Source organism: Loxodonta africana, chromosome 14 (assembly GCF_030014295.1).
Source record: "Loxodonta africana isolate mLoxAfr1 chromosome 14, mLoxAfr1.hap2, whole genome shotgun sequence".
NCBI lineage: Eukaryota > Metazoa > Chordata > Mammalia > Proboscidea > Elephantidae > Loxodonta > Loxodonta africana.
In genome coordinates this window covers 16769035-16785005 of record NC_087355.1, presented here as the reverse complement: position 1 = coordinate 16785005, position 15971 = coordinate 16769035, and the positions used below count along the sequence as shown (strand labels likewise).

Below are 15971 nucleotides of genomic sequence, written 5' to 3'. Positions count from 1 at the left end.
TCTGAGGCGCCTCTGGGTGGATTCGAACTGCCACCTTTGACCTAGTAGTGGAGCATTTAATCATTTGTGCCACCCAGGGACTCCTTTAAAATATAGCCAAACTATGGAATGTTTAGCATTTCTACAACAAATCTGTTGCTGTTGAGTCAGTTCCAACTGAGCAAGCCTATAGGTCAGAGTAGAACTGCCCCTAGAGTTTCCAAGGAGCGGCTGGTGGATTTGAACTGCCGACCTTTTGGTTAGCAGCCGAGCTCTTAACCACTGCTCCACCAGGGTTTCTAAGATAAAGCACCAGGCTTTAATTTCACTTTCTGTTAATTTCCCTTCTGAGCTCCAAGCCTCTGCCCTATCTTCTTTCTTCGTTCACTTTGTTTTCTTGCTTCCACCAAATTTGGAAGTGCTGTAAGGAAGGGTTTCTGAATTTCTTAGATGACTAATCTGGGTAAATTTGAGAATCATTGATCTAGGTAAAAGTCTAGCTATCTCATTTCAAGAACCCAGAATAATTATTGTTACTTACTAAACTTGTCTACTGGTTTGGGAAGAAGGTTTTCTAAAGGCGATGTTTCTCAAAGTACAGTTTATGAGCATGTATCTTAACTACCTGGAAAACTTACGGAATCAGGATTGGGGAGAGGACTCAAGTATTTGCCTTTAAAAAAGCTATTTTTCCCCATACTTGAAAGCACACTAAAGATTAAGAACTACTGCATAAGGGATTTTTGTTTTTTTAACCTTCTGTTGATTTTAAGTGTTCTCTCAAAGCTGTTCCAAGCTATTACTACTGAACTAGGAAAAACCTGGGCTGTGTCATTTCTGTAAGTTTGCCACCTCTGTATATTATCTTTAAGGAGCCCTGGGGGTGTAGTGATAAAGTGATTGACTGCTAACTGAAAGGTTGGAGGCTTGAAAGGACTAACAGCTCTGCAGGTGAAAGATGTGGTGGTTTGCTTCCTAGAGATTTACAGCCTCAGAAACCTATGGGGTTGTTACGAGTCTGAATCGACGACAGTGGGTATTGAGGTATATTATCCTTATGCTAAATACTTTTATAAGTACTACATAAAGCAAGGGATAGATATTTGCAATACTATCTGTTAATACTGAGTAACATTTTTCTTAAGAATTAAATGTTTTTTGTTTGGCTGTAGCTGAGAAATGACTAGCTGTTATTTAAAAAAACCGAGAACAGAGCTACAAGGTGGACAATTGTAAATTCAGCAGTGTTGCAGAACTATTTCACATGAATAAGAAGGAACACAACTTTTTAAGTACCCTTAATTAGTGATTTTTGTAATCGAAAGACAGCCTTTTTTTTTTTTTAATTTCTAAAACAAATGCTCTTTATGGTAGCCAAATTACCATTTGAACTTCTAGTTAGAAATAAAGCAAGGTGAATTCTCACTAAAAGAAAGTTTATTTAACCCGCCTTAAAATTTTTAGCAGTATTTAGTTTTACTGTTAGATCTTTACGGTCAGCATGTGGGAGAAAGATGTGACAGTCTGCTTCTGTGAAAATTTACAGCCTGGGAAACCTTATAAAGCAGTTCTGCTCTGTCCTATAGGGTCGCTGTGAGTCAGAATCGATTTGATGGCAATGGGAATCGACTCAATGGCAATGGGTTATGGGGAAAAAAGCATTTTAAATAGCTGCTTTTGTTCCTTGAAAGTAAATATAGATTGTCATTTATTTTACATTCTAGTATTCTTTTGGGGTAGAATCTGTCACCTGCAACTTCTCCTTATTTGTACTACAATCTCCTTGCTTTGAAAATATATATTCATTCAGTTACTTGAGGGGCAACCGTGTGCCAGGTACTTTTCTAACTGTAAGGAAAAACAAATGATGAGAATAATACATATTTTCTGCTTTTACTTATGCTTGTATTTTTAGTGAGGGAGAGAAAGGCATTTAAACAAGCAATTAAGTGCAGATATATGGGAGATGCTGGGTAGAGTGGGTCTACACTGCAGGAGGAATTAAGCTGACCTGCTAATGGTCAGGGAAGGCTTCCTGAGAGGTAATGTATTAGCTGAGACCTGAAGAATCAATTAAAAAAAAAATTGCTATCAAGTTGATTCTAACTCATAGTGACCCTATAGGACAGTAGAATGCCCCATACGGTTTCCAAGGAACACCTGGTGGATTTGAACTGCGGACCTTTTGATTAGCAGCTGTGGCTCTCAGCCACTACACCACCGGGGTTTCCAATAGGATGCTTAAAAATCAAATTAGTAAGTGTGACACCTCCAAAAATATTTTACTTCCTAGACCAGTCCATCAAGCAAAATTCAGTAAGATGCTTATGTTTATCACTATATTATTTTTAAATAATATTTTATTGTTTTTGGTGAAAGTTTACACAGCAAATTAGGTTCCCATTTAACAATTTCTATGCACATTTTTCAGTGACATTGGTTACATTTTTTACAGCGTGTCAGCATTCTCATTATTTCCATTCTGGTTCTGTTTCCGTTAATCTAGCTTCCCTCCCAACCCCCCCTTACCTTCTCATCTTTGCTTTAGGGTAAATGTTGACCGTTTGGCCTCATATAGTTGATTTTTTTTCTTTTTTAAAGAGCATAGTACTCTGGAGTGATGTTTATGAACTAATCTGTTACTTAACTGAAAGGTGATCTCTGGGAGTGGTTTCAGATCCAGGTTTAAAGGGTGTCTCAGGCGACAGTCTCGGGGGTTCCTTTGGTCTCTACTGGTCCAGTTAAGTCTGGCCTTTTTTTAAAGAATTTTAGTTTGGTCTACATTTTTCTCCCATTCTGTCCAGGACCATCTATTGTGTCCCTGGTCCTAATAGTTGGTAGTGGTAGCCCGGCACCATATATTTCTTCTGGTCTCAGGATAGATGAGGCTGTGGTTTGTGTGGGCTCTTAGTCCTGTAGATTAGTTTGTTCTTTGAGTTCTTGCTCTTTTGCTCCAGATGAGTAAAAAAAAAAAAAACCCAGATGAATACATACCAATAATTGTATCTTACGTGGCTGCTTACAAGCTTTTAAGTGTTTGTCACACTTTAGACCCTACATCCTTCCTCTGAAGGAGTAGTGGCACACAGTTGAATGGATAAAAATGAGAAAGTTTGTGAAAATAAGATTCCTAGGGAAAAGGGAAGTTGTGGCAGGAAATGAGATTCTGCATTTAGTGTCTAGCACCAGCTTCATATACAAGCTTCTTTGAAATGAAAACACGCCTCTGCTACTGAATGTGATCAGTGCAAATTAGATGCATGGATGTATCACAGAACAGTAAAGCAAAATCAAATTCGGAGTAGAAAAAAAAAATTTAGAAAGCCCTCAATTATTCTGATTTCTTTCAATATTACCAGAATTATAGAAAGATTAAATTCCATTTTTTTCCTCTAGTTTCTCATTGCCCTGAATCAGTATTTGCTGCCTTCTGTTTCCAACATAATAAGTGTCTAGTAACCAAATGTTTATCTTAAGTTGTACTTACAATATTGCTTTTAAACTTAAGATTATCATTATGTGATTTTTTTATGGCAAGTGATTTGGCTATTATAGTAAACTTTGTTGTTGTTAGGTGCTGTTGAGTCAGTTCTGACTCATAGCAACCCTAGGTACAACAGAACGAAACACTGGCCAGCCCTGCACCATCCTCATAATCGCTATGTTTGAGCCCATTGTTGCAGACAAGTGTGTCAGTTCATCTTGTTGAGGGTCTTCCTCTTTTCCTCTGACACTCTGCCAAATATGATGTCCTTCTCCAGGGACTGGTCCCTCCTGATAACACGTCCAAAGTATGTGAGATGAAGTCTCGCCATCCTCACTTCTAAGGAGCATTCTGGCTGTACTTCTTCCAAGTCAGATTTGTTTGTCTTCTGGCAGTGTATGGTATACTCAGTATTCTTTGCCAACAGCATAATTCAAAGGCGTCAATTCTTGGTCTTCCTTATTCGTTGTCCAGCTTTCGCATGCATATGAGCGACTGAAAATACCGTGACTTGGGTCAGATACACCTTAGTCTTCAAAGTGACATCTTTGCTTTTTAACACTTTAAAAGGGGTCTTTTGCAGCAAATTTGCCCAGTGCAGTATGGTGTTTATGATAGCACTGTAAACTTTATAATGCTACTTAATTTTTGGTACAGTGTGATTATTAGAAAAATTAAGTATCTGAAAAATAATCTGTAACAGTTCTTACTGAAATAGGGCCCTTTTTCCCTTTTAAAAACTATTCTCAAAGCAATACATGTACATGGTTAAAAACAGTTCAAAACTATATAAAGGTACCCAGCTTTCCCCATCCCATTTTCAACTGTTTCTTTTTTGATGGTTATGTACATAACCTACATAAAGTTAGTTACACACCCTCAACAAGATGCTTATAGGTCTGATCTCTTAATATTACCAACTTTAGGCAGTATTTGTTGATTCTCCCATTATCAAAGATGAGTTCCCTTGCCCTTTTTAGCTTATTTTTATAACTTTAAATAATATACTTAAATCTCTATTAATTGAGCCATCAATTTTAGACATTATCTCTTGGCTTCCCAGTATGTACAATGAGAAAATTATCATCTGCTTTCTAATTGATTCATTTGAATTATGGTGTTGGCAGAGAATACTGAATATGCCATGGACTGCCAGAAGAACAAACAAATCTGCCTTGGAAGTCCAAAACCAAACCAAACCCATTGTCATTGAGTTGATTCTGACTCATAGTGACCCTATAGGACAGAGCAGAAATGCCCCATATGGTTCCAAGGAGCGGCTGGTAAATTTGAACTGTTGACCTTTTGGTTAGCAGCCAAACTCTTTTAACTACTGCACCACCAGGGCTACATGTCTCGGAAGAAGTACAGCCAGAATGCTCCTTAAAAGCAAGGATGGTGAGACTTCATCTCATGTACTTTGGACATGTTATCAAGAGGAACCACTCACAGGAGAAAGACATCATGCTTGGTAAAGTATTGGGTCAGCGAAAAAGAGGAGAGCCCGCAAGGAGATGGGTTGACAAGGTGGCTGCAACAATGGGCAGAAGCGTAACGACTGTGAGGATGGCACAGGACCAGGCAATGTTTCGTTCTGTTGTAGGTGGGGTTGCTATGAGTCAGAACCTACTCAATGGCTCCTGACAATGACAACAACATGCTTTCTAATAGTCCTCATCTTCCCATTCTATTTCCTAACTTTTACCAGTTGTACCGTTATTTTTACATTTTCAAGGTTTTTATGGGATTCAAAAACCATAATTGCTTTTTTAGAAAAAAAAATCTATAGTTTGATTAATAAATAGCTGAGGTCAAAATGAGAAGGTCTTTTTTTGTGTGAGACACCAATATGTCACACTAGAAGCTGTCCCAAGGAAGATACGGTACTTCAATTTCTTTAGCAAACAGTTCTCTGGTTTTTAACCAAAACAAAACAAAACACAACACGTTGTTATCGAGTTGATTGTGGCTCATAGTGACCCTATAGGACACAGCAGAACCGCCCATGGGGTTTCCAAGGCTATAAGTCTTTACAGAAGCAGACTGCCATTATCTTTCTCCCACAGAGCAGCTGATGAATTCGAACCACCAAGTTTTCGTTTAGCAGCCCAGCGCTTTAATCACTGCACCACCAAAGCTTCTTCCTCTGGTTATTAGCTGGGTATAAATGCATCAGCAATTGTTCCATAAGAGGAAAGTAAGAATAGATTATAGGGGAGATCAGTTAGTACAGCTGTTCTATATGTGGTTTGTCTTCCTGTTTTATGTCCCACTGTTCGCTCTTGCTCACTGTACCTTCTGCTTCCTCATTTGGAGCTTCCAGATCCCACTGGAAAATTCAGGTCCCACTTCTGTATCCTTCTGTGTATAGTTTCTGGGCCGTGGGCACCTTATGCTGTTTTATACATCAGTATGCTCCTAATTTCTCTCTTCCAGAAATACATTAATACAGGTCCATTGATGTTCCTTCTGTTCCACCTGTAGCTATTTTGGGTTCATTCCCCTTTCTGCATTTGTAATAACATGAGTTTGGGATGGAGAATAAACCCATTAACCCATTGCTGTTGAGTTGATTCTGACTCACGGTGACCCTATAGGACAGAGTAGAACTGCCCCATATGGTTTCCAAGGAGCACCAGGTGGATTTGAACTGCCAGCCTTTTGGTTAGCAGCAGTAGTTCTTAACCCCTACACCACCAGGTATGGAGAATAGGTAATCACATATGCTCAATCCACCATCTTGAACCAAAAGCCCAGGACTTAAATTTGTAATGAAATTACACAGGGTAATTTCAGGACTTGTTGTCTCCTCTAGGTGGCGCCATCATTTTGTAAACTGAAGACATTTTAACTTCAAAGGAAGCGTAGTGTTTTTGCTTTTTGCCGAAGAAGCAAGGCTAAAAAATATAAGCAAAAACCATTCTTTATCTTTCATTCATTCACTGAATGTGTAAAAACAAAGGACAAATTAAATAGGGAGATGACATTCAAAGAATGGACTATAGGCCTGTCCTTTAGAGATACTGATATGGCTACTACTGAGAGAGACAGTCCTCCTTGGCCCTCTTGCAGTCCTACACACATCTTGCTGGGTGTGCCAAGATTCCAAGACCCTGACCACTCTTTTGCCCAGGATATTTCTCAGGATTATTTTTGCAGCTGGTAAACTTGAGAGATGAGGTAGCATCTCCTTGTTGCGAGCTGCTTGCTATAAAAGCAGTAGATTCTCCACGCTCAGTGTTTTCTAAGCTGTAGCACAAACCCACTGTGTACACAGCATGTGTATGGCCCATCACATTACCCCATGAATGAGGGATCCTCATGTATATTAGTGTAATAGGAAGGATTTAGGCACACAGCATAGGGGATCCCTCATTCTTAGATGAAAAGAAATACTATTTAGTATTAATCTTATCACTCAGTTCAGTTTAACAAAGTTATTGAACACCTACTCAATTGACATTGGTACTATAGAGATAAATGAACTCATAGTCTGTTAGGTTAAGAGAATGAATAAGAGAAGAACAGATTATACTGAAATGTGATAAATGCATCAGCAGAGATATATTCCAGGAACAGAGGTAGAAGATAATGATTAATGGAATCTTTAGGGAGTGGTAGAGGGAGGATTTAGGGAGGTTTTCCAGAGAGGGTAACATCTGAGTTGGGTCTTGATGAGTAAACAGAAATTTTACAGACAAAGAAGAGCATACTTGACAGAGGATAAATATGTGCAAAAGCACAGAGGCATGGAAAGCATGATGTGTACAAAAAATTCAAGTATATTACATGAATTGACCAAGATCACATAGAAAGTTTCAGCTGTCCTGATTCTTGATCAGGTGTTTATTCTGTTGCATTATATAGTTGTAAACTCTTGTATAAGTATTTGAAGTTACTTGTTACTTTATCCTTTATGTTTGTTGTCAAAAGCAGTTCCAGGTGTAGCACCTCAACCCATTACCAGTAAAAATCATCATTCTGGCTTCTAAATTACTATCATATTTCTCAAATAAGTTAATTTTTATAGGTACAACTAGCTAAGAGATGGTTAACTTAGGAAAATAATACCAGAGTCAGATTTGAACCTAGATCTCTAAACTGAGACCCAGTACCAACTTAAAACAAAAATTGCACATGAAAATGCACTTAAAAATAAGGTGCAGGTAAATAAGTGACATACTCATAATTACTCTAATACCTGTAAAGTATTATGCCTTAGATTAACTAGAACCTCCTCCTCTCCTAAGCATCTTGAGTTCAGATCTTTCTATTAGGCTATCTCATTTCCAATTTTATATTCTAGTAATACTAAACCACTTTAGCCTTAGTTTCCTCATCTGTAAGATGGGAATTCTATTAGTAACATAGATGAGATAATGTATGTTCAATACTTAACATAGTGCAACTTAGTGTGTAGCTGCTTATCAGATAATAGTTTTTATGAGGCTGGGTGATAGGTGTAGGACCAAATCATCAAGTTACCTTATTGTCATATTAAGGACTTTATCCTGTAGGCAATGGGAAGCCAATGAAAGCTATGTTTTGTTTTAATATGACAGCTTAATATTGAGCTATAGTTCACATACCATACAGTTCACCCATTTCAAGTGTACAACTCAATGGTTTTTAGTATATTCACAGTTGTGCAACAATCACAGTTAATTTTAGAACATTTTCATCACCCCCAAAAGAAACCCATAACCATTAGCAATCACTCCTATTTCCTCCCAACCCTTCCCCTCAGTTCTAGGTAACCACTACTCTGTTTGCTTTTAAAAGCAGGGCAGAAAAAAACAGATTTATGTTTTAAAAGATCCTTCAGGTGGCCATATGGAGGATGTATTGGATTGGACAAAACTAGAGGCTGGGAAATCAGTTAAAAGACTTCCTGTAGCTGAGAGAGAGATGAGAGCTTGCACTGGCAGTAGGGATGGAGAGGAGAGGCTAATGGAAAGAGAATAAATAAAAAGGTGAATCCTGTTCTTATAAAGAGGTTGAATTTTGGGATTTTAGCTCTTGCAGGTGGAGAGAGATCTAGTTCAGGAGGGAGGTTGGGGCTGGAAGTAAAGATTTGTTGAATCCTGTGCTTACAGGATATGATTGAAACCACAGGAGTGGGTGAGATTCCTTAGGACAGTGTGAAGTGAGAACAGAGCTAAAAACTGAATACTGAATACTGGGGAATGCCAACCTTGAAGGAGCAGGCAGAGCTGGGGGCTTGCAAAGTGGTTTGAGGGATGTATAGAATGGACATCATGGAGGTGATGTCACAGAAACTGAGATGAAGTTTCAATTAAAAGGCAGTAATCGAGTCAAATGCAGTAGAAAGGGCAGGTAAGATGAGGATTTATTTCTTCAAGTGTCCATTGGATTTAACAGGGTTTTTTTTTTTTTTTTGCTTCTATTCAGTTATCAACATAAAATGTCTTTCAAAGGCTATGTACATCCTTATGACTTTTGCTTGATATTGCTTTCCAAAAGGATTATATCAGTTTTCAATAACACCCCCATCAAGAAATTATTAAAATCTTTTTCGCATGGTTTAGAACAATTTAGTATTTACAAAGTGTTATTTCAAATCTATTTTTTTTTTTTGCCAACTTGTGACCACGAATATTTAAGTGCTTGCTTATTTTTGCCCTTTTTCATTCATTCATTCTACAGATACAGTATTTTATTGAGCAAAATCTTGCTGTGTCACTATTCCAGGGGCTGTGTGGATCTAGCAGGGAATAAAACAGACAAAAAAAAAAAAAAAATCCCTGTATGAGAATGGTTGATACAACTCTATTAAAAGCACAATCTTTTAGGCACTTTTCAGACTAGTATAAGCAAACTTTTTGAGTATCTGGCCTTTGACTGGGGGAGGATGAGAAGAGGGACAGCTGTCTGAAGGATGACCATGGTGCATTTTTCTTGGGAAGCAATTTACTTAGAGATGTGGAGTATGAAAGTGAATTAGTAAAGCAGTTTTTAATGTTTTTATAATAAAAACATGAATATATTTATCATGGAATAGAATGCAAAATTTTACATGAGTTTTTAAAGAGAGATTTCAAAGAAGTTTTCAACACTTGCTCCCAGACACTTCCTCCCCCTCCTGCTCCCCTTAGTATTCAATCCTCTCTACCTTGAGGGCAGGTACTTCACTGGACAAACTTGAGAAGCATTAACTATCCAAAACCAGCCTGGTTTATGATAGAGTATGTAAATTCAAATGACTTACCACTTTAGTTCCACACTTTGTCTTTAGTTTTATGACTAATTTATTTTGCCATGTTCTATCTTCCCGAGGAAAATTTTTTTCCTGCCTGTAAAATGAGAGGGATTTATTTTACTGTCAAAATTTCAAACGCCTGCCTTCAAGTTCTAAAAATTTATTTTGTGTAAAACTGACTATATCCTAAAATACGGCAGAAGCTCTGCTGTTAGAATATAAATGACGGAGTAGTGTATGACTAGGAATAAATAAGAAAACACTGACTCCAAATGACATTGCTTTCTAAATTAGGTGTTTTTGTTTTGTTTTGTTTTTTAAAGTGGACCAGCAACACAGGAATGATTTACAAGAAAAGCTTCTTTACCTTCCCAGAACCCGTACCTTGAGAAAAAGGAACTATAAGATGGCAGGTGTTTTGACAGTAACTTGCATGCAAGCTCCTCTTAATTCACATTTGCACCTGCATCTCCGATTTGCAAAAGATGACGCGTGAAATGTCAAAATAGCAAAATGCCAGTTAATGTTACAATATTAATATGTGGTTCAGTGCTCTATGCAGTAGAGCATGTTGCCTTGCAAATTTGGATCCTTGGCCATTTCTAATCGTTAATATAGTTAATCTACTTGATTTGAGCAATTCGTAGCTACTGAACTTGGAACCTCTGCTAGAAGTTTCTCTAATGCAGCTCCTTTCCCTCTGTCTCTTGCGGAAGGACGGTCACTTGTTGACTACCGTACTCATCAGGCAAAGCTACTCTGAATCTGGGCGAGATTCCCAGCGCACTCCTGTCTCCCTGCATGTTCCTCCCGGTCTAGGGCTCCTCCACGATGCACACCGAATAACTCCTGTACAGCGGGGTTGGAGATTAAGCACTTTAAAGACCAGCCGCAGATGAATTACTTCCCTTTCCCGTTCTAAACACGTTTCCTGATGAAAACCTTTTTTCACCTGTCCCACTCCTGCCATCTTGGGGGGAAAAAAATAGGTGAAATTCGGTTTCCTGCCACAATCTTCGCCACTCCCGTAACTATGATGTCTGGGCAAAGACAGCTTAAATGTTTGCTTAAAAAATAACGGCCGCGTAGGTTTATGGTCAGATTCATCTCAAGTCTGAAGACTTCACCTCCTATTGAGCTGGGATACACCCAAGGAGGGAAGAACGGAGACGGAGAAGCGGCTGCAAGGAGGTACGCCGGCCCACCCGCGGGGCCGCCCGCCCGGGCAGTTGGCGGCGGCTGGGACTGACGCGCCCCGGCTTCCGACTCAGCCCTCGGCGAGCGCAGGAACTCGCTTTCCCAGCGGGCCGCGCGCGGCCCTCGAGGGCCCGCCCCCTCGCGTTGCTGCGCTGGGCGCGCTCCGGTTCCTGTCACAGCGCGGCCCGCGCGCCCCTCGCGGCCCCACCCCCAGCTCCCGGCTCCTGCCCCGACTCCCGCGAGTTCCAGTCCCAGTTTCCAGCTCCCCTCCCCGCCCTCAGTCGCGCGCGCTCTCCCCGCCCCACCCTTCCCCCTCCCCCCCGCTGCGGCCGCCACAGCCAATGAGGTTCGGGGCCGCGTGCGCAGATTCAAACGGCGGCTCTTGAGGGAGGCTGGGCGCGAGATTCGGCGGTGCGGACAAAACCCTGCAGGAGGCTGCGAGCCCTGCAGAGCTGCTCGCTGCGGGGCGGGGCGGGGCGGGGGTCGTCGCCCTCTGCGGAGCCGCGCTGGGACTACAGCGAGGAGGCTGAAGGGCGGCGGAGGGACAGGCAGAGGGCGAGAGCGCGCCTCCTGATATGTCGGGGCATCCCTGACCGGGCAGGGCTGGGCTAGGAGCGGGGCTGCGGGTCCGGGCGGGTCGCGGTCCGCCCCTCTGTCCCTCCGTCCTGCCCTGCGGGGACGTGCGTTCCGCGCTCGGCAGCTCCGGGGAGGGTGCGAGGGAAGTTAGCGGGAAGGTCGGGGAGAAGGAGCATTCGCCTGAGGCTGGAGGAGGCTGAACTGCGTCTCCGCCCAGCCCGCGCCTATGCGGTACTTGAAGGATGGCGAAGAGGTCGCGCAGGTGGGTGACATCCCCTTTGCCCAGGCCTGGCGGCGCCATCTGGCTTAGATTCCCTCTCCCGTCCCCCCGTCCCTCCCCGGGCCCTCCCCAGCCGGGGTAGAGTTTGCCTGCCCGTTGCCCCACAGCCGCTGCGGCCCCTCTGTGGGGAGGCCCCCGCGGCGTGTGGAGAGTTGGGGACCACTGTGATTAAAACACAGAAATGGAGTAACAGCTGCCCAGGTTGCTCCTTTGAGCTGATCCTCCCCGCAGCGCGCGTCCAGCCCCCTAACTGCTCAGAGCCATTTCTCGGTGGGAAAGGGTTTCTGGCCAGGTAAGTCTGCGCGCTTTCAGGGGACAGCTACGCAGATACAAACGGCAGTGTCCTGCCTGGAGGACTGGAACACGGGGCTCAGAGGGACTCTCTTTTCTGAATCACTGTACCCGTTAACTAGGAACTTCTTGATAAACCTGGGCGGGGACCCCACTCTCAACTTGGCTACCTTGAAAGGTATGGAAAATTCTCCGAGGAATAGCTGAAGAGAAAGTACCTTTCTCCTGTTTTCTGTAATCACTCGTACCCATGCTCTCAGCTTATGTATATTTTAAAATATTTTCTACTGGGAGGATGTCACATCGTTACTATCAGTAGCTTGTGCTTAAAATAAAACAATGTATTTCACTCACGTAATATTTTGAGTGTCCGTGTTTGGTTCTGACTGTACCTATGTGTTGCACAGAGATAGGGCACATTTTTTTTGTTGTTGTTGGAAAATGCTAGGATAAATTTATACATCTAATTTTTATCTGTGTATGACTATAGTAAACAAAAACAAAAGCCAATTACTATAGCAGCTACTTCTAAATTGTGTGGAGTAACCACTTAAATGATGGAAACAGAAGAACCCTGGGTGTTTTTTAATTTGCAGTATCATGTAAACCTGAAAAGATGTTTGGCATAATTTCACAATGTTTTTATTTATCTAGATCCACAGCCTTCTTAACTAGAGATGTGTTTCTTCAGCCGAAATTTATCACTTGGATTCATTTACTGAAGATTCTTAAAAACTCAAAATTGGAAGTAACTACACATATTGTGCTTTATTCATTTGTTAAGCACCAAGTATGCACAAGGAGCCCTGGTGGTGCATGGTTAAGAGCTCGTTTGCTAACCAAAAGGCTGGCAGTTCAAATCCATGAGCTGCTCCTTGGAAGCCCAACTCTGTGTTACTCCAACCTACAGGGTCTGAATATGAGTCGGAATCGACTTGATGGCAGTGGGTTTGGTTTAGGTTCTAGTATGCACAAAATATTTTGCAGAAATCAACATAAACTGTAAATTAAGTCCTTGTTTATTATTTTGTAGCAACTACAGTATAGGGCAGACCCTTGAGCTGGAACAAATGTATACACACACATACACATGAAAAACCCACTTATCCAGAGCAGGATTTTCAGCCTTACTGCTATTGACATTTTGGATGAAATGACTCTTTGTCCTCGGGGGCTGTTCTCCGCATTGTAGGATTCTTAACAGCATCCCTGGCCTCTACTCGGTAAATAAATGCCAGTAACAAAAAATGTCTCCAAGACATTGCCAAATGACCCTTGAGGAACAAAACCACCTCTGGTTTAGAATCCACTGTTCTAGAACTTCAAGGACCCAGTTAACCTCTTGATCTTCAGAAAAGAGATTTTAAAAGGTCCTGTAATGATGATTACTGAAGTACTGGTTTAGGCCTTTTCATTTGAACTTTTAAATACAAACAATTCGTAAATAAAGTAACTTCATTAAGCAGGGTGACAAGTGAAAATTTATGTCAACTCAAAAGTTTTTATCTTCAGTGTGTGGCATTATCTACCTATTAGTATTGTTGTTGATTTTTCTTGGCTAATGCTGTTCCCAGCACTTAAAGTTATGGTTAGACACGGATGTTTGAATGTCAGAACCCTCTCCTCCCTAACCGGTTCTGTGTCCATTTTATAATCACATATGTTGTTTTCTGTTACTGACAATTCTGTGAGCTTTGAAACCTAAACATATATTGCACTGTTGATTTTAATTCTTTGTCAGCTACATATATTAAAACATAGAGTGATTTGAAGAGTCCTAAGTCTGCAGTAATGTGGTGGAGTCAAGCTACACTCTCTTATGGGAGTACAGGTAAAGGATGTGGTGAGAAATTATCTCAGAATAATTACTCAGATTTCTTAGGGTCTTCATACGTGAATGTCTTTTCTGCTCTAAATGATATTTCTTGTATATGTAAATATGATTATTTACCTTAGAGGGTAATAAAATGTGAAATGTTTTAAAAGAGAAACAGTCTATTCATTGAGCAGTCTAGTCTTTTGTTTTTTACCTAATTAAGTATCTTAAAAATATACATGAGCCTAATTTGTAGTCAAAAGAAACAGGAAATAATTCAGCTACTTCAGACTGTACTTTGAGATCTCCAATGTACAACCATTTAAGTATCTGAGTAAAAAAATATACTTTGCTGTTTAAAAGTTTTGCATAAGATTATAGGCATAAATCCTGTAATATACTTTTTCTCCATCAGCTGAAAAAAAAATGACAGTAAAACATAAAGTGCTACCTCAAGTGTGAAACAACTGAGGGATGTTGGCTCTTTTGCTTGTGTTCAGGATAGCTGTGGTGTCACTAAGCTAGATTTACATAAAGGAAAAGGCTTATTTTATTATTGTGACTTTAATTAGTTTTTGATCCCACTGGGGGTTTTCATAATTTACAGGCAGTACTAAAATTGATATTGGTCTGTTATTAACATGTATTTTATTTTTGAGCATATTTATGTACAAATAATTTGTTTTTAAAAGCCAGATCTATCCTTAAAAATAAACTTTTGAAAATGTCATTTAGAAGCTACAAAGATAAAAGCTAGCTCTTGAAAAGGAAGGTGGTTTTCAGTGGGGTATGTATGTGTGTAGGAAGTAATTTTATTATGTAGTTTCAACCAAAGTGGGTGTTATGGGTGAAAGAATACCTAAATATGAGACTGATTCTTTAGTCAGCATTATTATGTGGCAGTATTGTTTTGGGAAAGCAGTTAAACCCTGTGCCCCACGTTTTCATCTCTTAATTGGACTAGGAGATCTGTAAGGTAGCTTCTAGCTTTAATATATACCCTATTTTCAAGACCTTTTGTAATTTATCTTTTTCCCATTTAAGAATGTACACGCATCAGGGGAAGTAAGAGAAATGTTCTCCCATTATTTTTGTTTATAGATAATGAGGTACAACTCTCTTTAGTATTTAATTATTGCTATTTATAATGGTCAAAGATTATGTGAAAAATTTGTATTGCTATAATGATGATGCTGGTTTGCACAACCCAGATATAAGAATAAAATTTTCATGTATGTAGTACCGCATGTTAACCACTGGGTGGCCTGATTTCACTTTACTAAATCAACCTGGTCAATTTTCATAAATTGAATGGAGTTAAAAAATTAAGTGTACAGTTACCCTGTCCTCAATATACATTATAATAAAGATGTATTTTTTGATGATAGTAAAGGTTTCAGACTTGAGGCCATTTGTAGTTAAAAATATGATTGAGTTGTGATTTTATTAGAGCCAATTTTATAGAACTACTGATAGTTCTTTAATTTCATACCAGTAGTTTCTTTTAAAATAAAGTTTAAAAATTCTCAGATTCTTCCTTTGGCTACTTCATTTTACTCTTTTCAGGTGATATAATTGGTGTTTTTTAAAATTAAATTTCTGCGAGATGTTTTATCTTAACAATGCTGAATGAATAATTTGTGTGTTATTTCGCCATGACTACCAGAGCCTGATAACTTACACCCAATGTAAAGTTACTCTTAACCGTTTTCCTGGTCTGTTGAGTTATAGTATATTTATTCCCTTTGCTTCATTTTGCTGTGTCATAATCACCCAAATCACTTTTTTAATTCATAATCTAGAAAACTTTAAATTTGGTCTTGTAGACAGTTATAAAATAAATATTTTCTTTGACTTGGAAAACTGACGGGATGATTCTGGAAACCAAGTCTTAGGAGATTCAGCGACCAAATTCCTCTTCTGTTTTTGCTTTGTGACTGGAGGAATGATTTCACCTTTTTTGCTGCCTTTCAGATTAGTCACTCTAGGCTAAAAAAAAAAAAAAAAAAAAAAACCCTAGGCTAGAAATGGCTTATTTATTTAACTACACAGCAGGAAGCTGATTTTATTTAATTGCCACATATTGCCAAGGTTGATTGCTACAATACAGAAATGCTAAAACATGTTT

General features: G+C 39.8%; 1 protein-coding gene across 8 annotated transcripts in view; it reads left to right on the top strand.

The window, feature by feature from the left end:
• Positions 1-11337: 11337 nt before the first annotated feature.
• Positions 11338-15971, top strand: part of MYBL1 (MYB proto-oncogene like 1) — a 52305-nt gene continuing 47671 nt past the window's right edge. For 3 of the 8 annotated variants that reach the window (XR_002785183.2, XM_023545746.2, XM_010588325.3), the window contains exon 1: positions 11342-11718. Coding sequence is in view for 7 of the 8 variants with exons in the window: in XM_023545746.2 (XP_023401514.2) it covers positions 11699-11718 (20 nt within the window). In the remaining variant the exon portion in view is untranslated. Of the gene's footprint in view, positions 11719-15971 lie in introns of all 8 variants that reach the window. The other 5 variants (XM_064267769.1, XM_003408335.4, XM_064267768.1 and 2 more) reach the window with 4 other exon arrangements.